Genomic DNA, 26,801 nt, shown 5'->3' on the forward strand with positions numbered 1-26,801 from the left:
TTCAGAATGTTTTTCTTGGCAGGTTTTCATATACACATTGGCTACCTTTATATTACAGTTTCAACAACAATAATATAACTCTACTTCTACAGTGCTTATTTACATTACCAAGCACTAGTCAAGGGTTAAAATAAAAACAGCACCTGCATAGAAAATAAAACATTCGTATTAAATTACTTTCACCATTTAACAATAAAATTGTGAGATTATTTGGTTGAAGTTAGTGTCATGAATCAAATGTTTTCTCTTCCCCTCTGTCTGAGATGAACATCCCAACTCCACATATTACAAGCGCATGCTCACAACTAGAAAAATGTCAACGTTAATTCTTGATTCCATCTAAACATTAGGAAGAACATCCTGATAGTAAGAGCTGTTCCAACAGTGGAACACACTCCCTTGGGGAGTGGTGGTCTCTCCTTCTTTGGAGGTTTTTAAACAGAGGCTGGATGGCCATCTGTCTGCTTTGATTGTGAGTTCCTGCATGGCAGGGGGGTTGGACTGGATGGCCTTTGTGGCCTCTTCCAGCTCTGTAATTCTGTGGGCTCCTCCTTGATATTGTTGGACCTTAGATCACATCATTCCCAGCCAGGATGAACAATGGGAGTTGTAGTCCACTAAAATATGTGGAGGGCCACATATTCCCCATCCCTGCTCTGCAGCATCACATTGGGGAGCTCTGTTGCAAAGGGATCTACTAGCACCTTTGAGACTAACTGAAAGAAAGAAGCTGGTAGCATGAGCTTTCATAGACTTAAGCCTGTTTCCTCAAATGCATTTCCATAAAAAGAATGAACAAAAAAGGAAGGCAAGACCAGGAATGGCAATGATCAGATAGTGTATATTGTCTTACATTTTAAAAAAATCTTCTTCTCACTTAATTTTTAGAGATAAATGACCAGAAAACTTCATGATAGGGTCACTTCAAGGTTGCCATAAGTTGGAAACAGCTTGAAGGCACATAAAAAACCACAAATACATGAACACCTTGTCTTAAACATTTTATTAATAATTATAAAAGAAAATATTTCATAATCCAATTGTTAAAATGTTTTTTAAATTTCCAGTTTCCCCAGTATTTTTTTTGGGGGGGGGGAGGGGGATAAAAGTCTTTCAAAAATGAACCCCCCCAATCCTCCACCCAAGGCTTTACATCTCTACCTCGTTGTTTAAAATGCATTGGTCCATACTAAAATTAGACATGAGGTGGGCATGTGTCTTCTTTTAGAAGATCACATGTCCTGGAATATTTTGGGAGTACAACTCTTTTCTAAAGCAAGGTGTATATCTACTGCATGCCTTGTTCTGGCACAACTATGCAGTTTTTTTCTGCTTATGTTATCAAAATTCAGCAATATACAACTGAGGAAGGCAGCATTTTGTAATGGATATTATCAGGCAAGGGAAATTGAAAGTATAATCCAATGGTAATCTGAACGCAATCATGGGGTTTAACATTATTACATGATAGACTACCACAAGCAATTTCGAGCAATGGGAAGTCAGTTCGAATGCAATCATGGAGTTTCACATTATTGCGTGAGAGGTGATCACACGCAATTTCAGGCAATGGCAAACTATTTTCGGGCAATGGGAAGTCAGTTCGAATGCAATTCAAATGCATGTAAATTCGCTGAACTAGCGAGTTCATGTGAATGCATTCTGGCCCCACTTTCTTTTCATTCCAAATTAAGAGAAATTCCTCCTGTGTGATAAACTCCAATGTGGGAGTCACCCCCAAGGTCCAATCGGTGTTCAACTGTAATTTTACAATCAGAATTTGAGAGGAGAGATTGTTCTCCCAGATCTCCAATGAGTCCATGCATACTTAGTGAATATCCTAGAAAGTGAATCCTCCTACTAGCCTCTCCTGGCTGCAAAACTACAGTAGTTCATTATTCATGTCCTTACCAGTGGCATCACTAGGTGGGTGAGGCCCACACTGGGTGACACCTTAGAAGAAGAGTGACACCCAGATGGCTTCCCTGGTTCCATGGTGTTCTCAAGGGAGGCCATGTGCACTCCTTATCCCCCACCCCCCCTGCCCTTCTCCTCATGAAGAGGACTGGACGGCACAGAACAGCATGGCATGTGGGGAGGGAGTGTGCCCCGTCTCCTGTCTCTCGCAAGGAGAAGGACAGGACAGGATGGAATGGCATGGCACAGAGGGAAGGAGCATGCTCTGCCCCAGGAAGCCCCATCCACTGAAGCCCCACCCCTGGAAGCTCCATCGTCTACACCAGGTGTCACCAATTGCAGGGATGCCACTGGTCCTTATGTAGAGCCTGAATGTCCATGGGACACCTTATCAGAACTATGTTGATTGAATATATACCTGATCAGAACTATGTTGATTGAATATGTAGGGTTACTTCACTTTGGATGAGACCACCTTCGAGATTATTACAAATCAGAGTTTAGAAAAGCTTTTTTTTTAAACAGCACTATAAAGGTCATAAACCTATGACCAATACATAAATTTGTCATCCTGGCTGGTGGATCTTGGAAGTTTAAGTCCAAAAAGAGATCTTTACCATATTCTGACAAATGTATAATAGGAACAAGAGGGAAATCTTGAAAGGTGGCAGCTCCACTGGCTCCGTCAGACTCAGAACATGGAAGGGTTATAATGTCCATGGAAGGGTTACAACAGAACATGTCTTGGTTATAATTTGTGAAATACTGGAAACTATTAAAATGGAAAAGAAGGCACCTGAACTTTGCATTGCAGTCCTTCCATGGCGGAAGCTGAGTTGGAGGAGATAGTTTCCATTGGCAGAACAAACTGAATTTCCTGCTCCTTCTGCCCTGAACAGTGCAAACGGACTGGCCTTTCCAACCAACAGCAGGCCCACTAAGCAGCCCTGACTACTCCAAATCGCCAAACAGGCACTATTGAATTTTTGCATGGGAGGTCATAGTGCAACAGAGGCAGAAAGGGGGGGGGGGAGGGTCCATTAATGTATTTTTGGGTTTTTTAAAAAGCAGCATGTCTCAAACATGAGAGAATGTGGGAAGAACACAGCATAATCACCTTATTCAGAAATCCCCTTCCAGGGCAACTATTATCCTATTATAATTCCACTTTAACCTGCATGTGTGGTAAGATTTTAAATAACAGCCCTCTGAGGTACTACCCAAGCAAGAAATCTTTTCACAGACAATAATTAGGTGGGAGCAAATTCATGACACCATCATTTCTGAATGAAAATCTATCCCCCAGACCAGCAATAAAATGGCTTACAGCTCTTCCCAGAAACACGTTAACAAGTGTGATTAAAAATTAAAAGCAGAGAAGGCAATTCATGGTTAGTGATTTAATTACACATTTACAATGGTATTTTCTGATTACTTATTTCCTTTTTCCTTTTTTTCCCTCTAGAAAAACTTATTCCGACAGATTGTCAATACTGGCAAGGGATAAAAGATAATGCCACCTTCTTCACTGTTATCCCAATCCAAGATAAACTTTGGGCTGCATGAGTATAGCAGTGCCTTCAGTATCCCATTTTCTTTCAAGTTTCTCAGAAAGACAAATAGTCAACATAACCACATACACCCTAAATACACAAAATTCTAGTTAAACCACTTTCAAAAGTACTTGTTTGTAAGGGTCCCAACTTGATTAACCTTCTTCTGTAGGCAGTTGACTGTAGGAACTGTAATTCAGAGGCATACTGTCTGAATTGGTATCCACTGGCACTTGCTTCCAGGAACCCCTGTGGATACCCAAATCCATGGATGCTCAAGTCTCATTAAATACAATGGCGTAGCAAAATGGTGTGCCTTATATAAAATGGCAAAATTAAGGTTTGCTTTTTGGAATTTATATTTTTGGAATACTTTCATGCTGTGAATGGTTAAATCCATAAATAAAGAATCTGTTGATATGGAAAGCTGACTGTAGTGCAGTACAAACCGCCCCAAAAGGGGTGACCTTCAGCCGTCCCTGTTCGTGCCGGATTAGGGCCAGGGCAACCTCACCGACAGCCCCTGTGGCCTCAATCTGGAGGAGGAGGAGGAGGAGGAAAGAGCCGAAGGAAAAAGGGGAATCTGGAGGAAAGGGTGACAGGAGGCAAAAAGGGGAAATCACGGTGACTGACGGGGGCTGCAAAGGGCTATCAGAGGGAGGGGGAGTAGTAGAGAAAGTGATGGAGGAGGAGAAGGAGGATGAAGGAGCCGTGGGAAGAAGGGAGCCATGGAGGAGGAGGAGGAGGATGAAGGAGCCAGGGCAGTTCCCACAGGGAGGGGAGGGTCAGAAGGAAAGAGGAGGAGGAGGATTGCCAAGGGAAATTGGGCTGTGGGGCCAAGCTGAAGGAGGGTTGTAGGAAAATCAGGCTGTAAAATCAGGCTTTTATTTTTGACAATTTATGTGCATGATTTTTTGGGTGACATGTCTGTGTGCTGCATTTCCCTTTTATTTCCAATTGATTCCATTGGATTCAGTTGGAACTGACAGGTCACTCTCTCTCAGCCTCAGAAGGTAGCAGGAGGAAAGGGGTCAGTTCAGTTCAAGTCAAAGGCAGGGCACGAATGGAGCTCACATCAGGCAGCTTCCCCCCCTTTTTTATTTTTTAAAATTATTTTTTTACAAAATATGCACATGTTTTTTTCTTGAGGCAGATATATAGATGGATAGAATGTGGGTAGCTGCTGCTGCTGGTTCACTTTCCCTTTCATTTGCTGGCTCCCAGCAAAGGGGAAATGTTACAATGGGCAAGACTTGCGAATGAATGCTACAATTCGAATGTTACATTTGTTACTCTTGTCAATTTGGCCAATTGGCAAAATGATACATGTTTTTGCTACTGTCTCTAAGGAATTCAAGGGTCACATCCTTTTCTGGCATTTCCGAGGTGAGGAATTTATTATTATTATTATTATTATTATTATTATTACTACATGTGTAAGAGGCATTCTGGGGTGGCAAGGAGGGGGGATACAGGATGCATTAGCTTGCATTGTGGGGTTGAAAATGCCCACAATACTCACACACACACACACAAAGAGGTTTTTAAATTTGACAAAATGTGTGCATTTTGGTGCGTTTTGTGCCTGGCTCTTTATAAAAAAAGGAGGGGGGAAAGCATACTTCCGATGCCCCAATGAGTGCTGCAAACGTCACCTATGACGATCGCTTGATTGACAACAGGCGCCTTCATGGTAAACCCCGATTTCTGAAGAAGACATTCAGGTTAAAATGCTCCTCTTCTTGTAGTGGGCACTTACTAACAGAAAAATTCAAGAGGCCCCTCCCTGAATCTTCCCAGTTCCTTCAGGAGCAAACCCACCAGTGGGAATGGGGCCTTAGATGGTAAAACTGAGGGCCAACAACTGTCATATTAACAATTGTGAGGAGACTTTTTGGGATGAAGGACGGGGTATAAATACTCTAAATAAAATAAAATGAACAAAATACTTGATTTCTAAAATAAGACACAATGCTCTTGACTTTGTCATAAAAAGTAATGGAATGCTCTGAATGCTACTGCTTTGCAAAGGCACATTTCCATGATAATCAAACAGAATGTGTGAAGCTTTGGAAGAACTGTGCTGCAGTCCATGACGAATAAAACTTGTTAGCCTACAAGGTACTCAAATGATACTATTGATTTTTCAGTGACAAACTAATATGGCCACACTGATGGAAGCAAACTTGGTCAGTGATGTAGTCCATTACCAGGACCTTCTTCTTTGAGTTGTGTGGACTTTCATATGCTAGTCCCCCCCCCAACCTTTGAATCTATTTATTTATTTATTTGCATGTTGTAAAAAGGTTTCTTCTTTCTTGTCTTGCTTCTAAATGGATTTGTCTCATTTAACAGCTGGTTTTCTTCAGGCTGCAAATTGAAGGTCTGCCACAAATCTTTAACCAGGGTGTGTGTACACTTCTGAGCTACCAATACGCAAGACGACTGCCAGCAAACCCTCACTGTCACTTACTTCTTCCATGTCACTTACACAAAGCACAATTTTTGACAGACAGCCCCCCAGTTGTTCATACCTGGCAGTATTCCATGTTCTGGATTACTCTTAAATAAAGGATCCCAGAATGATATTTCCTCATTGATAGTTCAAGATAGCTGCAGATCTCTTTGCAGCCCACAGAACTAGTTCTTCCTCCTTTCTTTTTGCCTTCCTTGTTTCATATAGTACAAAGACTGTATGGAGAGCCATGCTGCATCAGTCCAAAAGCTCACCCAGTCCAGCATTATCATCCCACAGAAGTAAACTGTGTGTGTGTTCCATTATGGGGCTTGAATAAGTGTGAACCTCCGTTTTTGCGGGGGGAGGGGTCCGGAAGGGATCCCCTGCAAAAACGGAGGGTCAACTGTATAAAGGAGTTGGGTGCTGAAGAAACAACCTTGGGAGCCAAAAGCAGATCTGTAACTGTGACTGACTTTAGAATACTGTGATCAGTAGCATAGAATCAAATGTTTTGTCTGCACAGCTGTGTGACAGTAAAGGAATGGAATGGGGGAATCAAAATTAAACGCTACTGGTGAAAAAATGTGTGGTAACTAAAGCCACTGACTTCTGAAATCTGTAGGTACCAGAAAGGAATACCTTCTTAAAGATTTATATGATCCCAATGTATGGATGCTACAGAAAAAATACCCCCCCCCCCCCCCCATTGTTTAGCATCCTGGGTCATCCATAAAGCCCCTGCAGAGTCTGGGTGTCAGAAAATTGGCCTTTGACCCTACCAAAGTTGCCCTGCCCAGCTATAGGCCAAGACTAACAGTTACTCATCCACCTCTGAAGATATTCTCAGACAACTTGAACTTCCTCCTGTACATTTTTTGCCATTTGTTAACAGTTAATTAAACCGAACTCCTAAAAACCTTTGCTCACAATTACTTTATTTCCATCTGACAACTGGTGCAGCAATTTTACTTTCTTTTTATTTTCTGTTGATCTGGTTCCTCTCCTCTGGGCCTTATTATGCGCTATCCGTCTTCATTCAGTTGCAATTATGCTCCCGAGAAAAACAACTCTACTTCTAAAACTAGTGTTAAGCATTCCCCACTGTTCCAAGTTGTCAAATATTTCAGCTCAGTTCAGCTACTTCGCATAAGGATGGACTGTAATGTTTGCTTTGTTTGCTTTATAGTTATTGTGAATGTGTTGTGTGCCTTCAAGTTGTTTCTGACTTTTAGTGACCTTAAGGCTGTGAACCTATCATGGAGTTTTCTTAGCAAGATTTGTTCAGAGGGGGCTTGCCGTTTCCTTCTCTTGAGGCTGAGTGAGTGTGTCTTGCCCAAGGTCACCCAGTGGGTTTCATGGCTGAGCCAGGATTCGAACCCTGATCTCCAGAGTCCTATCTACTGCTCAAACCTGTACACCATGATGACTCTCATATATTTACTAGCAGAGCACAAATGAAGGTAGGTTTTCTGTTGCATGTCCAATCCCTAGAGAGAGAAAAAGAGATATCCTGTGCTCCAAAATATTTCAGGAACTCCTAGTATACTCCCTCTTGCCATAGGTTCAAAACAGTTGACCTTTTGTTTTTCTCTTATAATGTGCTAAACACTAATCTCATATCCCAGCCTCACAGATGAATTGCCCATTTAAGGAGACTGTCCACAGTCATTAAGAAACAATGTTCTGTTGTCAAATGCTGACTTCTCTCCAAGCAGGCATCAAAAGTATGCATCAGGAAGAACTATAATGACAGATTCACAGGAGATTATCACACCATGCGCTAACCCAAATAAATGAAACTGCTACCTTAGCACTGCAGTGTGCATTAGATCACACCTTTCTCTGAAATCAGGGTGTATTTGTGATAAGAGTGGCTGCATTCTTGAGATCACAACTTTTTTTTAAAAAAAAGCTGCACATGTGTAATTGCAGTAGAAGGGAAGAAGCAGTGAGGTCTTGTACCTACAAGCTCACAAGATTGTGCAATGACAGCGTGTCAAGTGATTGCATTGGTCGCTGGATGAGGTATTATCATGCAATTGTGGTCATCTACCTGTGAATGAAAAGTAGTGGTTTTAATGCAGGATAACAGCAGTTTGTGCACTGCGTTAAACCAGGACTGTTGCCAAATCAGAACTATGCTGATTGATTTGTGCTATAACTGATAGTGTGATAATCTCCACAGACAGTAATCAGAATGGATGGATTCTTAACTATACATTTCTTATATACAGCATGAAGCAGCAGACTTGACAACATCATATGCCACACACCTAAATCTTTATCCTTCCAGCAAATGATGGTGGGATGGAGGGATCAAACCAATAAAGCTACTAGTGTAGCATGCCACAAGGTGCATGTCTGTAATTATTTGAAAGAAGATTTATGGACAGGAACTGGGAGAGAAGAATTATGTAGGTAAAGTCTACCTACAATCTAAATCTAAAATCTATCATGATTAATCATGAAATGTTTAAAAGAATAAAAAATGGCAAAGACTCTGGTTGAACTACTCTGAATATTACCAACTCCCTGCTTTCTTTTTTTTCCATCCTCAAAGGTTTGTTGTCTAAAAATAAATCTTACTTATCAGAATGCCTTCATTCTCTAGTTGAATAATAACTCTGGTCTCCTGAGAATATCTACCTCTGGCTGTGGGGCTCCTTGTCACCTGAGAATTATTATATACATCCCACCAATGACAGTGCTTGGACTTACATTTTAAATACCAACTTTTGTTTTCTTTTCTTTTTTAAAAAAAATATTGCTCCAGGAAAACTGCTTGGTTGATATGAGAGAAGAATACCAAAGGGTAGCTTATCCTATCAAAATCTAAATGTTAAATACAAAGAATGAATGGAGCCAACGATCACTACTAGCTTGTTAAAAGTTAGCTATGAAGGGGAAAGACGTTAAGTGATCTTGATAGAAAGCCAGAGAGATGTTAAACTGAAGGACAATCTTTTTGAACAAAGAGATTTGTCATTTTAACCCCATTGCTGTTCACATTTGCCACTGTATCAATTTAAAATGGAGGCACCTCATTTCCGGGAACGATGCAGCACGAGCCGAATCGATTCGGTAGCGTACTCACACCACCGATGATGTGGATCGTTGTGGCTCTTATAAGGGGGCTGGTGCCAACTGCACCAATTTAAATGGTTTTTTTGGCCGCCCCTCCCCCATAAACTGCATCAATTGTGGTTGGGGCGAGTGTGAATTTTGTGGAAATCAACTGTTTCCAAACCAGTTTATTTCTGTAGTGTGAATGGCCCCCAAGTTTGAGTCCATGATGCTGGAAAAAGATCCAGCAGACTGACTACAGGCTGCCTGCTGCTCAAATGCTGAGCCCTCCTCAATGAGGATACTTTGACACTGTAGAAATAATGCAGTTTGACACCACTTTAGCTGCCACGTCTCCAGCCTATGGAATCCTAGGATGTGTAGTTTTGCAAGTCACATTATCTCAACCTCAGGGGGATGGCAATGGAAAACCTCCACTGAACAAATCTCTCCAAGAAAACCCCATCATAGGGTCTCCATAAGGTGGAAATGACTTGAAGACAAACAACAACAAGAAGCACCAGGACATTTTGGCGGACAAGGCTAAAGACCTTGTCAAATTACCAGAACTCCGTAGGATGGATGTACAGGCCTTAAAGTGATGTCAAACAGCATCATTTCTACAGTGTAGATGCACCCTGCAGAGAAGCGCCATAGCCCTACCTGTGACTGTCAAAAGTAGCAGGCAAGTTTGACCAAGAAGAAAGGAGTGTTTCAGGAAAGTGAGCAGCCAATATACTGTCACCATGGGCCACTTTGGACACCTCCTGGAGGGACTAGATTTCTTTTGGAGCCCAACAGGGAGCTCAGCCAAGGTTGCCTCCACATTGCAGCAATAATCTGGTTTGATGCCACTTTCACTACCATGGCTCAATGCTATGGAATTCTGGGAACTGTAGTTGGTGGTGTTCCCAGAGCTTTTCAATGAAAGTGACATCAAACCTGATTATTTCTGCAGTGCGGAACCCAGCCAAAGGATGGGGAGAAAGAGACAGAGGAGTTTTCTCTTCTCACTGTCTCCCAAACTCTTCCCTCTGAGGAAGGAGGCTCAAGTCTAGCAAAGCTCCTGAGACCAACTTCTTCCTTTCAGTGAGTCTCAAAGCAGGGTGCCCAGGCATCTTCCTTTTCTAGGACCTGTCCTCTATTTCAACCTTCTGTGCAAGAGGAATGTCCAAATGTCCTGCTTTTTGGAACAGGAGGAAGAAGCATGGATTTACCTTTCTATGTGTGCTCCCCCCCCATTTTTCTGTTGTAATTTATGTTGTACAGTAATGCCCTACATTTTTTCTTGAATGTACTCCATTTTGCCCTGCCTTGTCCTCCTTGCTGGTGAGGATATCTGGGGCTCACCCTGTGCTCAAAGGTGTCCCAAGATCCCTTTGCAGGCTGGTTTTCTGGACTTGACAATCCTGGCCATGTAAAGATCCCCCCAGAGACATATATAAGTGAAGACTCCCACCGTTATTCTATTATTGTACTACTGTTTTTAGATTTGATTGTCTCTAATTTTAATGGATAGAATTGTTTAATCCTTTTTTAAGGGGGAGGGCAGAATTGTATACATTGTTGTATTTTTTAAAGGTTGTACGCTGCTTTGATTGTGGTAACAAAAAGCGGGATATAAATAAAAGTTTCTTTATTATTTATGATCCCTAGTCGGGAGCTGGTCGGATGGGGAAGAGAGCGGCAAGATCTCCATTGGTCTTTCCCCTTCCTTCCACACTTAGGTCTCTGGAACAACTTGGCTGAGCTTCCTCTTCCTCCAGGGCTGAAAGGGGAACAGGGGACACCTTTCCATCTCCCCCAGCCTAGGGCCAGGGAAGGGATAAGGGATGGAGAGAGACAGACAGCAGAGGCTGCCTTGGCTGGCACTCCCTCTTCCCCAGCCCTCCCTCTCCTCTCTCAGCCCCTCACCCTGAGTCCCAGGGGCACAATTCTGAGAAACTCTCTCTGGGCGTATCCTGAGTCTGTCCCCCATGCCTCCTCCTCCAAGGGACCCCATGCCTTTCCACCTCCCCCCCCATCCAGGTTCCCTCGGGCTTCCTCTAGGTCTTGAAGGACTAACAGGGACCCCCCCCCCCAAATCCTAGGTAATGATGAGGGCCAGGGAAGGGAGAGGAGAGGGGACAGATCCCCAAACTCTGCTCTTCAAGGGCTTTTGGACTTCAGCTCCCAGAATCCCAGACTATTGGCCAACATGGTTGAGGCTTCTGGGAGCTGAAGTGCCAAAGCTCTTTAAGGGCACAGTTTGGGGACCACTGGGAGAAGGGATGCTTGGGACGGGAGGGGGAGAGACGGAGAGCGCCAGCAATGCCGCCGCCGCCGCCGCCTCCTCCTCCTCCTCCTCTCCTTCGGACCCTGAGTCCCGGTGCCCCGTCGAGGCTGCCCCTTCCCCTTCCTTCTCCTCCTCCTCTTTCTCCTACAAAAGTCCTGAAGGACTGACGGGGACCCCCCCCCAAATACCTTCCCGCCCCCCACTCCCTCAGGGAGGGCCAGGGAAGGGATAAGCGAGTGGGGCAAAGGGGGGTAAGGGATGCCTGGGATGGGATGGGGAGAGAAAGAGAAGCCCAGCAAGGCCTCCCCATCTTTTCTTCTCCCTCCCTCCGCCCCGTCGAGGCTGCCCTTTCTTTCCCCTTCCTCCTCCTCCTCCTCTTCCTCAGGTGCTGGAGGAGGAAGGGGAGAGACATTACCCTCCTAGGTAATACTGAGTATCCTCCTGGGGAAGAGAGAAGAGAGAAGGGGTGCTTGGGATGGGGAGAGACGGAGAGCGCCAGCAAGGCCTCCCCGTCTCCTCCTTCTTCGGAGCCCCGTCGAGGCTGCCCCCTTCCCTTCCTCAGGTGTCTCCCTCCCTCTTGCTAGGTAATGATTAAGACCCCGAAGGGGAGGGCCAGGGAAGGGCTGCTCATAAGAAGGGCTGCCATGGGAGAGGCTGAGCAGGAGAGAGCGAGCGCCAGCATCCCCAGCCCGGGCTTCATGGCTCCCCCCGGCGGCCCCCTGCTCTTGCTCCTCTCCCTGGCCCTGGGGCTCCTCTCCCGCCCTGCCAGCGGGGCCCCTGGGGAGGGCCGGGAGACCTGGCCCCGCTTCGGGGCCCTTCCTTTCCCCGAGGACGCCCTCTTCCTGCAGGAGCCCTTCCCCGAGGGCTTCCTCTGGGGCGCCGGCAGCGCTGCCTTCCAGACGGAGGAGGGCCTCTGGAGGATGGCGGGCCAGGGGCCTTCGGTCTGGGACGCCTTCCTCCACCGCCCCCCCTCCCCCTCCCCCTCCTCCCTCGACGGCTCCTTCTTGCAGCTGGAGCGGGAGCTGGAGGCCGTGGGCCGCCTGGGCCTCTCGCACTACCGCTTCTCGCTCTCCTGGGCCGCCCTGCTGCCCAACGGCACCCTGCCGCTCAACCCCTGGGCCGTGGCTCACTACCGGGGCCTCCTGGAGGGGCTGCGGGCGCGGGGCGTGGAGCCCCTGGTGGCCCTGCACCACTGGGAGCTGCCCCTCCGGCTCCAGCAGGCCTTCGGCGGATGGAGCCACCCGGCCCTGGTCCGCCTCTTCCAGGACTACGCCGCCCTCTGCTTCGGGCTCTTCGGGGGCCTGGTCCGCTACTGGCTGACCCTCGACGGCCCTTACCTGCTGGCCTGGCACGGCTACGGCTCCGGAAGGATGGCCCCCGGCCTCCGAGGGGGAAGGCAGGCCGCCTACGCCGCCGGACACAACCTCCTCAAGGTGAGGGAGCCCCCGGGGAAGGCAGGCTCAAGGGGAGCCCCCGGGAGCGATGGGAAGGCAGGGCTCAGGAAGGAGACCTTCAGGCCAACAGGAGGGCCACTGGCGAAGGGCAAGGTGGGGACTCAACACAGGGTTGGTTACTTTGTGAATGTGGGAACTCATCGTGGATGCAGATTGCCCTGATTCAGTTAGTCTCCTCAAGTTGGGATCACAGAGTTGGAAGAGACCTCAAGGGCCATCCAGTCCAACCCCATTCTGCCATGCAGGAACTCACAACCAAGGCACACACACACACAGCCTCTGTTCAAACCCCTCCAAAGAAGAGGTGAGGCAGCCTCTTCCACAGTAGAATAATAGCCCTGACTGTCAGGGAGTTCTTCTTCTCGAAGTGGAATCCCTTTTTCTGTAAAACCATAGAACCACAGAGTCAGAAGAGACCCATCTAGGCTAACCCTCTGAGCACTTTTGACAGATGGCCATCCAGCCTTTGTTTAAAAACCTCCAAAGAAGGAGACTCCATCACACTGGCAGGCATCTTATTCCACCCTCCAGTTCTTACTGTCAGGGAGATCTTTCAAATGTTGAGGTGAAATCATATCCTGTAGAATCATAGGATGATAGAGTTGTAAGAGACCCCAAGGGTCATCCAGTCAAACCCCATCATACAGGACTATATCATCAAAGCAGCCTGAACAGATGACCATCCAGCCTCTGTTTAAAACCATTCAAAGAAGGAAACTGTACCACCCTCTGAGGGATTGTGTCCTACTATCAAACAGCTCTTACTGTCAGGAAGTTCCTCCCAATATTTAGGTGGAATCTCTTTTTCTGTAGTTTGTATCCATTACTCTGGTTCCTGTTCTCTAGCGCTGTAGAAACAAGCTTGTTCCATCCTCAATATGACATCCCTTCAAATACTTAAACAGGGCTATCATGTCAACTCTTAACCCTCTCTTCTCCAAGCTACACATACCTCGCTCCCTGAGGAGTTTATCACATGTCAGGAATTTCTCTTAATTTTGAATGAAAGGAAAGTGGGGCCAGAACGCATTCATGTGAATTCACTAGTTCAGTGAATTTAGGTGAATTCAGATTGCATTCAAATTGATTCCCCATTGCCTGAAAATAGCTTGCCATTGCCCAAAATTGCGTGTGGTAGTCTATCACGCAATAAGATGAAACCCCATGATTGCATTCAGATTGCCATTGGATTATACTTCCAGTTTCCCTTGTCTGATAAACTCCTAAGTTGCTCCTCGTAGGGCATGCTTCCCAGACTTTGTGGAAGTTGTGGGAGCTCAGCCTGAGTTCACTCAGTGGCAGCTTTAGCTGTTGTTGCTGGTCTTTAGTGCATCCAAGTCAGTTTTGACTTATGGTGATCCTAAGGTTTTCTTGGCAATTTCTTCAAAGGGGGTTTGCCATTGCCATCCTCAGAGGCTGAGAGAGTGTGACTTTTCCAAGGTCACCCAGGTAGTTTTTATGCTTGAAGGGGGAACTGAACCCTGATCTGCAGGAGCTTTGGTTACCATTGCTTAAAGCTGTGGAGAAGGGGAAGGCTGGTGATGCAACCATCCAGATCTTCCTTGTGGATGTTGGATTTCTAAAAAGTGAGGGTAGTTTGAGGGCTGGATGCTAGGAGATGAGGGTTAGAAGCAACCTCTGCTCAGTCAGGGAAACTCACTGGGAGACCTGGGGGGGGCATGCTTTTCTCCCTGCTTTACCAGAAAGCACTGACAACCCTTTTCTGAATAAATCTTGCCAGGGAAATTCTAATGGTAGGATTGCCATAAATTGGAGTCAACCTGAAGGTACATAGCAACAAAGCAAGACATCTAACAAGGAATATTCACACCAGGGTTTGGCAACTAGGTGTCTTCCTGATATTTTAGAGTACTTGGATAGTAGTGATTAGGGATTATAGAAGCCAACATGGTGTAGTGGTTTGAGTGTTGGACTATATCCCTGGAGACTAGGATTTGAATTCCCGCTCAGCAATGTAAATCATAGAATCATAGAATCCTAGAGTTGGAAGAGACCGCAAGGGCCATCCAGTCCAACCGCCTGCCATGCAGGAACTCTCAGTCAAAGTATCCCTGACAGATGACCATCCAGCCTCCACTGAATGACCTTAGACAAACCACACTCTTCTCTCAGCCTCAGAGGGAGACAAAGGGAAACCTCTGAATAAATCTTGTCAGGAAAACTCATGATAAGTTTTTCTTAGGGTCGCAATAAGGCACCCAACAACAACAACAACAACTCCAAAACATTGGATGGACCACTGCTTGCCTACTCTTGACTGAGAATTATTAGAGTAGGATTGTCCCAAACACCATTGTGTACTCCTATGCACATTCTAATCTGTTCAGTAGGGTTTATCTCCCAGTCTCAGGTAAAACTGTGCATAAGACCTCAAATTCCAGAAGGATACATCCTGTTGCCACAAAAACTACAGTGTAGCCTTTTTTGGCACTTTAAAGACTGGATAAAGCTTGCATGGATCATGGCCCACCTTGTCAAAAGTGTGAAGTATAAGATAACATTTCTCACAAGCAGAGAGTGGGCAACACATAGCTTGCCAGAGATGTCCACTAGAAACTGAATGAGATTCTGGTTACAATAAGAAGTAGAATCCTCCAAAATATATTGGAATCCTATTGTCATATGGAGAAGGAAGGTTGCCAACTAAGTATGGGGCAGAGCACCATTTTGCTCACATACCACAGGAATGAAAGTAAATCACAAAGTGTTGAGTGAAATGGTTTATCACAGCTCCAGGAAAGTTCATTGGGTTTTAAAAATCCTTATCTAGTGCCCAGTGCACTGTCCGCACCATCCTCCATGTACAGCACACCTTTCTGATCAGAACACCAAACTGTCAGGCAGTAAAATGTAATGGTACCAACCTGAGTTGCCTCAGAAATAAGCCAGTGGTAAAAATTCTTACTATTGCTAAATACAGTTTGAAACATATTCTGTTTGATAACAGTGTTCTTCTTTTGATAGAAGACAGTCTAGGAGCAATATATTAGGATTATAAAACTGGGAGAAAGGGATTTTTGTACTAGATGGTGACATCGGAATCTGATTTATTTCCTGCTGTTATGTGAGTCTGTTCTAAAACATTAGAACTTCATGGAGCATGACTGATTTTTAATATTTCCGAATGCTACAGAGTTCTATTATGGAACTCTCTTCTGCACTACTGTTCTGCCTATTTCCACCAAATGCATCTGAGAAAGTAGACTTTAGTCAACAAAAGTTCATGCTGCCAGCTTCTTTCTGTCAGTTAGTCTCAAAAGTGCTACAAATCTCTCTATGTATTGGTTTATATCTTTGAACATTCCCACTTAAACAGTGATGCTGAAGTGGTAGCTTGTTTAGCAGATGTAGCATAAGTTGGTTGCTTATATTATCAGGTTTTATGTAATCAACCTTATTCACAAGGTTTGGAAAAGTTACCTTTTTTTAGAGTGCAACTACCAGAATTCCATTAGTCATTTTGGCTGGGAGACCTTACGGAGTTGTATGCCAATAAAGTAACTTTTCCAAACACTGGTTACTCCTTGCCCAATAGATGCAAACCTGTACCTTGCTAACTGCTTAATCACGGTCACTTCCTGAAGCAAATCATATGCAAGAAAATTCTAGTGTTGTCATCGTTGTCTTGTAATTTATTTCTGAACTTGTTAAACATGATTGCTTGATGTATGAGATCCAAGTAGACTAGTTCTGTGTTCTTGTTGTCATTAAGTCTGTGTATATCCCACCTTTCCTCCAAGGGGCTCTGGGAAACTCCTCTTTATCCTCAAAACAATCATGTGAGGTTGGGTGACAGGGACTGGCTCATACTCAGCCTAGTGAGTTGCATGGCTGAGTGGGTATTTGAACCCATGGCTCTCCAGTTCTAGTCCAGCTTTTCACACCACTCCCTAATAGCTGTCTATGATTTTACTGTCATCCCCTCCCCGCCTTTCAATGGAAAAATTGTTGCCATTGCAAATAGAAGTGATTTTTTTTGGTAAAAAAAGGGAGGGATCTCAAGTTCTTTCTATCTTGAACAGAAAGAATTATGCCATTTTTGTAAATTGTTATCAAATACAAACTGAAATTAAATTCTTATCCTTCCTTCTCCCTATTCAAGCCCTCTCTTTCCATCTTTGAAAAGAACAAAGTGACAAGTACTGTAACTTTGATAATGGGCTACTATTGACACCTACAGTATAGAATCTGTATTGACTGTGGCATCCATGGCAGATATAAATTGATTCTTTTTATCACCAAATCTACCCAAAAATGGTACAGTGTGAAATCTTGGAGCACTAGATTGCAAGGTTTATGATAGACAGGGAGTCCTATAATAAAGTTTTTGCTTGTGTTATTCTGTTGAGCAAGATGAGCAGATGTTTATTTCTTTAGGATTATTTGCATTAGGGATTAGGGAAGGGTTTCAGAAATTAGGAAAATAACTCCATCACTTTGGAAATCTTTGAGTTCTTTAGAAGCTAAAGCTAAATGTTGCTGTGATTTTAATCTTAGCTCATAACAGCTCAATTTCAGTCGTTCATCTGCTACATTTTTTCTTGCTTTCTTCAGACTTTTCAAACTTGTAAGACTCTGTAGAGCGGGTGAAAGTGGAAGCTCAGTGTTAGAGCATACATGTAGCAGAAGATCTTAAGTTGAAAATATGGCACTTCCAGGTAGGGCTGTGGAAGATCTGTGTTGAAGGGGTGCCTCCAGGCAGTCTGGACCAGGGATGGGTGACTGTAGCCCAGAAGATGTTCTGTTGACCTACAGCTACGGATAACAGCTATGTAATTCTTCACATAGCCCCCAATTGCAAACAATAAGTAATTTTGGCAGTTTCCTTCTGGTTGTAAGGAAATCTTCCAGTATTGTTTCCTGCATATATGTTGCTGTTTCTTGTGCAGTAAGAGTGTTGTTTTCTATGCATATCAACCACTTGCAAATTTTACACAGAAGAAATCCCCATTTACAGCATGTTCTATACAGGAAATAATATTTTTGCACAGACATATTATATTCTATGCAGAAAATGCTATTTTCTTTGCAAAGCTACCACATGCAATTTTTTTGCAGAATACATCCCAAACTGGAAAGATTCACATCAGTCTAGGATTCTTCTCATCAGCATTTCTTAATAATCACCCATTTTTGAATATTTTCAAATATTTTTTCCATATCTGCCTGTAACTCCCCTTATTATGGGAGTTCCAGTCCAAAAACAACTGGAAGACCACAGCTGTCCACCCAGGAAGAATTAAATGGTGTTGGCAAGGATTATAAAAATACCTGGACAATACTGTATCTCCCAGTGGGATGATAAGAGATGGAAGACTGGTTTGCTCATTCTGAGTGCTGAGATTGTTAGCAAGAAAAAGTGCAATTCAGATTTGGTTGATAAGAACTCAAATTGGCCAGAAAAAGCCTGATTTTGTTCTGCATAGCTATGTGGATGCTTCTGAAGTCCAGTAATATATCTTAAGCCTGTTAATTTGTGAAGAAAACCAAAAATACCTCTTCTAGGGATAAATAAACTTTGTCCCACAAGATGTTAATAAACTACTCTCACCATGCTAGACTGGCTGCTGGGAATGGTGGAATTGGAGTTCAGCTGCATCTGGAGGGCAACAGGAAACCTTGTCCGGAGCTAGTGTGTTCTCATGCAAAGATAGAATATCTTGAAAGGGCTGTCCTGAGTTCTCAGTTTAAAATATTGATTGGCACTGAATTTTGGGAGAGAAGAAAATGAAACGAGAAAACCAAAGTGCCTATGTTTGGACAAACTAAAATTCCAGAAAAGTGTGCAAGCTTTCCAGAACTCTTTATCAGAGAGTATAAAAATTAGGGAAACCAGTGGTCAAACTAGAGAATTTCAGAGAATCAGAGAAATAAAAAACAACTGGCTGGTCATTTTAGCCATGGATTCTGTAGTTAAAATCAGTTCCAAAGTGGATATGTTATGCTGAATGAGTTACTGGTAGCAGACATTAAAATATTCCTTATGTAATTATAAGAATGTCTTACCCATAGATTTATTTAATTGCACAACTAAGCATGTATAAGATAGGCCATTTGAAACTGTTTACATAGATAATCATGAATCAAAAAGTTACCATTTAATTTGCTGTTGTTCCTGGACACTTCTATTTGTGAAAGGATTTACATATAACCTCTATTTTCCTCCCTTCTTATTTTGTAAAGCAATGCTTAGGTCAACATCTTTTTGTAGATAATCTTTGTCTGATATGGAAATAGGATTAGGTAAGATTATAGTTTTATATCTATTTACCTCGGCATAGGTCCCATTGAATTCAGTGTGACCTACTCCTGAGTGAGAATATTGTTGAAATGTTGTTTTTTAACAGTTACTTTTGCTTCTATATGTGATTCATTTTTTTAAAAAAAAGAATCATTGTATTTATTTGGGTTTTGTATAATTTTTTTCTATGTTATTTATTATTTATTATTATTTGAATAAGTAAACTAACATTCAAATTGTATGAAAACACATTATTAATTTTGCATCAGTTTGAATAAACATGATTTGAATAGATTTTGGTTAATTTATGTGTATGCACATGCACATGTGTGTGTTTAGAATACAACATGGTTATAATGTTTAAAATTAACTTATTAAAATAGCTATTAACAGAACAGAAACAAAAATCAACTTGAACTTGGCAGATTTCATTTGGAATACTGTCATCATAACTCTAGGTACAATTCTAAATGTTATTTGTACATTTTGAGGAATGATATACTGAATATGATATTTGTGAGCATGTTTCTACTGCACCCAAGATACCCTGCTGAATTGCTTATGAATTTGTGTGAGTGGATGCTGTATTTCAAGCCAGTGTTTTATGTTTCCTTCAGGCCTTACTGTAAATGTTTATGAGCCAGTTCCCTCCTACTCCTGTCCAGTTATATACTACCATGTCCTAAAAAACATTAGCATTTAAATTGCTAGAACCTCAGGCACAGCTGCTCTTGACACAAACAAATGGTCACAGAAGTCATTGAAACAGTTCTAGATTTGTTTTAGAGTCACAGATAGAGGGAAACACATTAACTGGTTAGCTGTTTTATATCTTGCCTTTCCTCCAATGCAGCATAGATGGTTTTCTTGCCAATAAACATGTCTGTTTCTTCAGAACAACCTACTGAGGTAGGTTAGGCAGAAAGATATTGAATGGTACCAGATTTGATTTACTAAGAATGTAATATTTTTAAGACAAGGAATATATATAACAGCCATATTGCACGTAGAGAGATCTTGTAGCACCTTTGAGACTAACTGAAAGAAAGAAGTTGGCAGCACCAGCATTCGTAGACTTAAGTCTACTTGGAAATAGACTAAAGTCTACGAAAGCCCATGCTGCCAACTTCTTTCCTTCAGTTAGTCTCAAAGTTGCTACAAGATCTCTCTACATACTGATTCCACAGACTAACACATCTATATCTTTGAATTTATGCCATATTGCATGTATCTCGGTCTTCTCTTTCCTTCTCCTTCCCTACCACCTTCTTATCCTCCTCCTCCTTGTGTGCCTTCAAGTCTTTTCCAACCTATGATGACCCTAAGGTCATTCAAGGAGATCAGGGGACCCTAAGGTCATTGTAGGGCGATTTTGACAAGATTTGTTCACAGAGGGTTTGCCATTGTCTTTCTCTGAAGCTGAGGGAGTGTGACTTGCTCAAGGCCAAGCATGGATTTCAACCTTGCTGTCCTTGAATCCTATTCCAGCATGTATACCATACTGTATCTACTCATTTACTGTTACAAATTTCATTTCCAAAAGCTTAAAAGTCAATATAACTTTGAGCTATAAATATCTTGCTAGCTCTGGTATCTGGACACATGGGCTTGCAAGCTGTTTATTGCATTACTGATTAAGCTAATTGCCAATCTTTTGTTTCCTGTGCCTTTTCCAACATCAGGTTTGATGAATATATCTGGCAGAATCAGCATAATGAATTCGATTAAACTATGCAGTACCTTGTTTTGTGTATTGGATAGTGACACATTTGTACGTATTAATGAATTACCACTGCATTTGTCAGCTGAGAATTCTGTTTTAGTGAAAGTTTTAACAATAAAATACAAGTTTAAGAAAAGAAAGAAGAATAGAACATTTGAAAAATCTGATTTAAATGTTGTGCATTTTTCTATTAAAGCCTTCCTTGTGTGGATTTGGTGCAGAACAAGGTTGAATACCTCGGATCGCCACAGTTTTGAATGATCCAAGTTCCTGATTTCTCATCTTCAGTTTAAACATGTACTTTCCATGTAGAAGGTCCCAATTGGCACATCCAATTAAAAAAAAGATTGGGTAGCAGGTGATATGAAAGACCTTTATCTGAAACCCTGAAGAGTAACTGTGAGTTAGTCAATGATACTGAATAAAAAGTCTGGCAGATATAAGGACGGTTTCCATTTACCCTATAAAGGAACATATATGTTATCGTATTACAAGAAATTGTTGCTTTCTTTCATCCAATACAGTCTCAGAGCAGCACCAGAAATAATAAAGCTATCTAAAATAAAATACAAGTGCAATTTAGGGGTTCCTAGAAAGACTGCTCAGGGACCATAAGAAAGATCAGTTCTCCTTGGATATGGTTTTGTCTCCTGTACTTTTCACAGCGTCTTCTCCTATGGAAACCTTCCTATCCACTATGTTCAGTAGGAGAGATCTTTGATTATCACTATCATCACTAATATAGGCCCAGTACAGATGGGCAAAACCCGCCGTCCTGCGGCGGGGTGAGGGCAGAGTCCGCCCCATGCTGCCTGGGTGCCATTTTGGTGCACATCCATTCAGATGGTGTGTGCAATGATGACGTCTCTTTCGTGTAGCACCCAAATGGAGCTGTGCCAAAGGTGTGTGATCAAGCTGCCCAGCAGCGGCTATCACACCTCTTCAGAGGCACAAAAAGGAGCCAGAAAAACTGGCTGCTTTTTGTCCTCTGCGAAGGCTGGATTGTTGCTGTGGCGTGCATTTGCCGTGGCACCAATCCCGTCCATTTGTACAGGGCCACAGTTTCTGAAAAAAAAGGCAAAATTGTATTTTCTATTTCAGTGCATAAATTATGAGTTTCTCTGCCTCAGGAGAGTCAATTTGTCACCTCTTTCCTTGTTTTCCATCACATTTCAAACACTTTTTTTGCTTTGTTTTGGCCGTTCTTTTTAACCTATCTTTTGTGGTATCCCCCCCCCCTTTGCTCTCTCTGAAATGCAGTGTTGAAGTGTTGCAGTTTGCTGCTGTTTTTATTTTCAAGTTGTAGCACCAGGTTTTGAACTCTCTTTTAAACCAAGGTGGGATACAGATGGGCAAAAAGGGGTGTGTTCAGGATGTCATGAAGGTATAGCCTTCAGACGGCCCTTACCTGAATGCCGCCATGAACACGCCGCCCGCACGCCCCAAGCGGGAAGAAGCGGCATTAAAAAGGTGCCGCTTTTCCCCGCTTCTTTTCTATATGCTGCGCAACTGCGCAGCTCTGTCTATAAGCTGCTGCAGCAGTACGCCAGAATTGCTACACCGCTAATTTAAGTTGCCCATTTAAAAGCTCCATGTCTGCTGCATCGCATAATGAGTCGGGGTCCTGGAACATGCGCAGTTTGCACCGAGGCTCTAATTAGAGCGTCAGATGCCATGCAGATGTGGAAGCTGCAGCACAGCTGCACTCTATTTTAATGCTCGTAACCCTAACCCTAACCCTAGAGCAACATGTATGCATGCGCTGCTAGAATTGTGGAAAGTTTGGAATTTAAAGTGAACCCCTACACACATTCCTGCGCCATTTTCACCTAACAATAAAAAAAGCTAAAACTTTAAATATTTACATATGTACAAGGGAGGTGATGGGGGATGGCAGGGGGACAGCGGTGGCAGCGGCGACAGCTGTGGCTGTGCATTGCAGATTCAGCAAGAGTGCGGGGACCAAAGGAGAGGAGGCATCTATGATGCTGGTGACACTAGCAACGTGCAAGCGGACAAGGATGCCAACACCAGCTGATCACCAGCTGGCAGGAGACCACCATTGTTCTTGGGCAGGGCGGGGGGAAAAGTTTAAAGGGGCCTAGGGGCCTGGGCGCTTTAAATGTGCACATATGCTTTCTGCCGCCGGTGCTGAGAGCCGCAGCTGCGCAGCTGCGCATCCGCCAACCGGCAAAAGAAAAAAAAAGCCTCGTTTTTGGCTGCCCGTGCGGAAGCTGCCTCTCTCTTTGCAGCGTCCTGCGAGGCGGCGGTATGGAAACTGCGGGTCAGAAACGGCCCCAGGTGAGGCGTCTTCACTGACCCCGGTGTGGAAGTCCCATACACTTTAGCCACGCCCCCGGGGTGGGCGGTCTGGAGGCTCCATATTCAGCAGAATACACCTCCAAGACGTCTTCCCCTGCCCGTCTGTATCCCGCCCAAATGTCATTAATTACCTTAAGGACTCCAGCCATTTTAAATTTCCCTGTGTTATGCAACATTTTAATTGTACCTCATACCTGCTGCTATCATAAAGTACAAGAAGAAAGACCTGTTGATACAGCCTGAGGCCATAATCTGGAACATTTTTTAAAAAGTAGCATGTCATGCATTACACATTATTTCCCAAAGCAATGAACTAGCTCAGTGGTTCTCAAAATTCTTACCCTTGTGACCCCCCTTTACATCTACATGCAGATGTCATGCCTCCCCCGCTCAACATAGTATATGAATAAAAATATTTTTGTTTATTTAGTGTGCATATTTTCATTCACACATTAATGTATATTTTTGTTTAAATATTTTATAAGGAAATAGTTCTACTCCTCCTCCTCCTCCTCCTCTGCTTCCCTCAAACAGAGGCTCCAAGCACCCTATTTGCCTTTCTTTTCCTCTCCAGGACAGAAAAAATTGGACAAAAAAAGCAGAGGAAGAGGGGGATGACCAGAGTCTCCAAGTCTTGTGCCCCCCATGAGCAATTCTTGCACCCCCCCCCAACAGGTCCTGCCTCACACTCAACCACCGAACCACTGAATTAGCTGTTATTTATTACATTAAGAGAAAATTGTAATGAATGTGTTACTGTTTAAGTCAGTTTTCACATTTTTTAAAAACAAAAATACTCCTAAAATGTAGAAGATTGGCACAGCCAAATACCTGTCCACAAGTCTGGAAACCATGCCTTATGAAGAGCAACTTAGGGAGCTGGGTATGTTTAGCCTGGAGAAGAGACGGTTAAGAGATGACATGGTAGCCCTGTTCCAGTATTTAAAGGGATATCATATTGAGGATGGTACAAGCTTGTTTTCTGCTGCTCCGGAGAATAGGAAATGGAACAATGAATGCAAGCTACAGGAAATGAGATTCCACCTCAGCATTAGGAGGAACTTCCTGACAGTAAAGGCTGTTCAACAGTGGAATATGCTGCCTCAGAGAGTGATGGAGCCTCCTTCTTTGGAGGTCTTTAAACAGAGGCTGGATGGCCATCTGTCGGCGGTGCTTTGATTGTGAACTCCTGCATGACAGGGATTTGGGCTTGATGGCCTTTGTGGTCTCCTCCATCTCTAAGATTCTGAGATTCTAAGTCTGAGAAGCAGAAGTGGCAGATGGATCCCCTGCTGTTTGAATGGAAAATCTGAGTTTAGTTTTACTACCTCTCTTTCCACAGCTGCTCTGAGTTGAATGGGAACTCGGTTAGCAACAGGGTACAGAACTTGGGAGAGCTCCCACTCAACTTGGGGCAGCTGTGAGAAGAACAACAAGAAAGCCAAGAGTGGGTTCACCATTCCTACAGTGGTGGGTCTACTGGGCACTCTTGTCCAGAAGTGACAAGTAAATATCACTCATTGCACAGGGGAAGAGGCAACAACAAACCGGTTATTATATTATTTGGCAAAACACTGCCAGTGTTGTTATACTCTCAAATGTGCAGCATCTTGAATAGCTCCTTTAAAGTTCAGACTACAACCCAGAGCAGATTCACTGCTCCATCCGACTGCCAGTAACCCACTGTAACATACAGCAAGTGACTCGCATCACATTACTCCATGCTTTGTGGTGGGGCCATGGAGTGCAACTTGCTAAGCACCCTATCAAATCTACATACAGTATAATACTGATTGACTGTCTCTGCCATAGGCAAATCTTCACAGATATAGGTTGCGGGCATAATATAAGAGAGATGTATTGACAATTGCCAAAAATTGAGAATGCTCTTCATCATCCCACATGAAAATTACTAGCTGTGATTATCAGTTGGGTAATGATGTATACTTCGGCAATAATATTTAATTCTAAACTTCCTTCCCTAAGTAATACCTATTTCATCTGCCTACTCAGTTCATATCACTTGTACTTTTGTGCAGGCATTTTTCCCAGACACAGTTTTCTCTCTTTTCATGTGAACTCCACATTAAAAAGACAAAACAAACCCAGCTCATTTGAAGTGTACACAGCTCACAAAAAGTCTTTCTTTTGTTGTTGGCCAACTTGAGATATTTAACTGCCTTAGACAGAAAAGCTTATGAAAACATGATACCCACTCATCTCAGTCAAGATGCATTCGTACATGAGAGGGAAAATCCCAGAATTACCTCTCCTCATCCTGGCCAAAAATGCAACAATAAAAAGATATATAACTAATACGTTACTGTCCTTTTATGTTACCCCACATCTGCTGCCTGAGGAAGCTGCCCCATTCTGTGTTATAGTAGGACCTCACTACTTATGAACAAAAGATTTATTGGGTCAGGTCAAAACTCTATTGTCCACTATTACCAGGAATAAAATGTGTAACAAATTCAAGACTAAACTGTAGGACAACTGCAGGACAAAACTCAGCCCAAAATATAGGACATTTAAGAAGAATGGAGGACATTAACTGTCCTCCATTTTGGGCTGAGTTTTGTCTTGCAGTTGTCCTACAGTTTGGTCTAGAATTTGTCCTACATTTTGTCCCTGGTAATAGTGGACAATTATGGCAACCCTAAACTACATGATCTACTAACTAGAAAATGGCACACCGAAGAATTCTGAGCCCACATCTGTTCTTAGTCTCAGTGATGAAAATGACTGAACTGAAGCTATCATACTTTACCTGACAATACCTGCAGATACCTGAAGGGCTACATAAACATACATAGTGTATTAGCTTTTTTTTCCCTCCTGTATGATTGTTAATGTCTTTGCCTGATGAAGAAACCAGTGGAACTTCAAAAGCTTGCAAACTCTATTTTGTGCACTTTGGTTGGTCTAATAAAGATATCACTGTTTTGTGAATTTTGGATGTTATTGAAGAGTTACGTGTTTGCTAATCTTTGTAAAATAATGCAATGGAAGGGATCTGTGAGGGTTAATTTTGGGGGGTGGAGGGGAGTGGATCATCAGAAATTCTTTGACTTTCAGGACCCCAGACCAATGTATCAACTGAAACCCCCTCTTATAGGTCCTGGCAGTAGCTACAAATTCTGATTAAGGTAAAGGGACATCCATAGCTAAAGAAACATACTTAAGGCTTTATTGTAAGAACTCCACTAAAGATAAGAAAGCTTTCTAAGGGTGCTAAGCTAACACAGAACTAGTTTCACTTTTATTGGAAATGATAGAATAAAGGAAGAGGGAGAGAAGAAGTGGGAAGATCCCTAAGAGTTTATCTCCCAGAGAGGTTAATATAAGTGGGTAAGAGATGAGGAGACTTTGGGTCACTGAAAAACTACTTATCCCTATCATTGCTTCCCTCCATAAGATATATTTCACTCTATTTGATGAATGTTGCTGCATTTCCAACAATGCATAGGTTGATCCAGCACCTTGCTTGCTTTTGAGCATCATAGGCATCAAAAGCATATGTTGCAGCCATTTCTCTCCTCCCTTCACAATGCGCAGTAACTGAATTCCGAAGTCTCCACATAAACTTTTGACTCTTCAGATCTTTGACTAAAATGAATTATTGTTACCAGAATTGGGAGAAACCAGGAACTTACTATCTATGTGTATGTATTAAATATCCTGTCCTTTTCCCAGTGCAGGACTGGAGGTGTCTTGTAACAGGAGTTAAAGCAGGGTTATAACACTGCAAAAAAATTACATAAGCCATTGTAT

The 26,801-nt window shown here is 43.1% G+C and overlaps 1 protein-coding gene across 1 annotated transcript in view; it reads left to right on the plus strand.

Annotated features, from left to right (window-relative positions):
• The first annotated feature begins 11,730 nt into the window (after positions 1-11,730).
• KL (klotho) overlaps positions 11,731-26,801 on the plus strand; it is a 35,689-nt gene continuing 20,618 nt past the window's right edge. Inside the window, exon 1 of the mRNA XM_042457430.1 lies at positions 11,731-12,699. Within this exon, the coding sequence (XP_042313364.1) occupies positions 11,854-12,699 (846 nt within the window). The 5' untranslated portion in view covers positions 11,731-11,853. The remainder of the gene's footprint in view (positions 12,700-26,801) is intronic.

The sequence above is a fragment of the Sceloporus undulatus genome, chromosome 3 (assembly GCF_019175285.1).
Source record: "Sceloporus undulatus isolate JIND9_A2432 ecotype Alabama chromosome 3, SceUnd_v1.1, whole genome shotgun sequence".
Lineage (NCBI taxonomy): Eukaryota > Metazoa > Chordata > Lepidosauria > Squamata > Phrynosomatidae > Sceloporus > Sceloporus undulatus.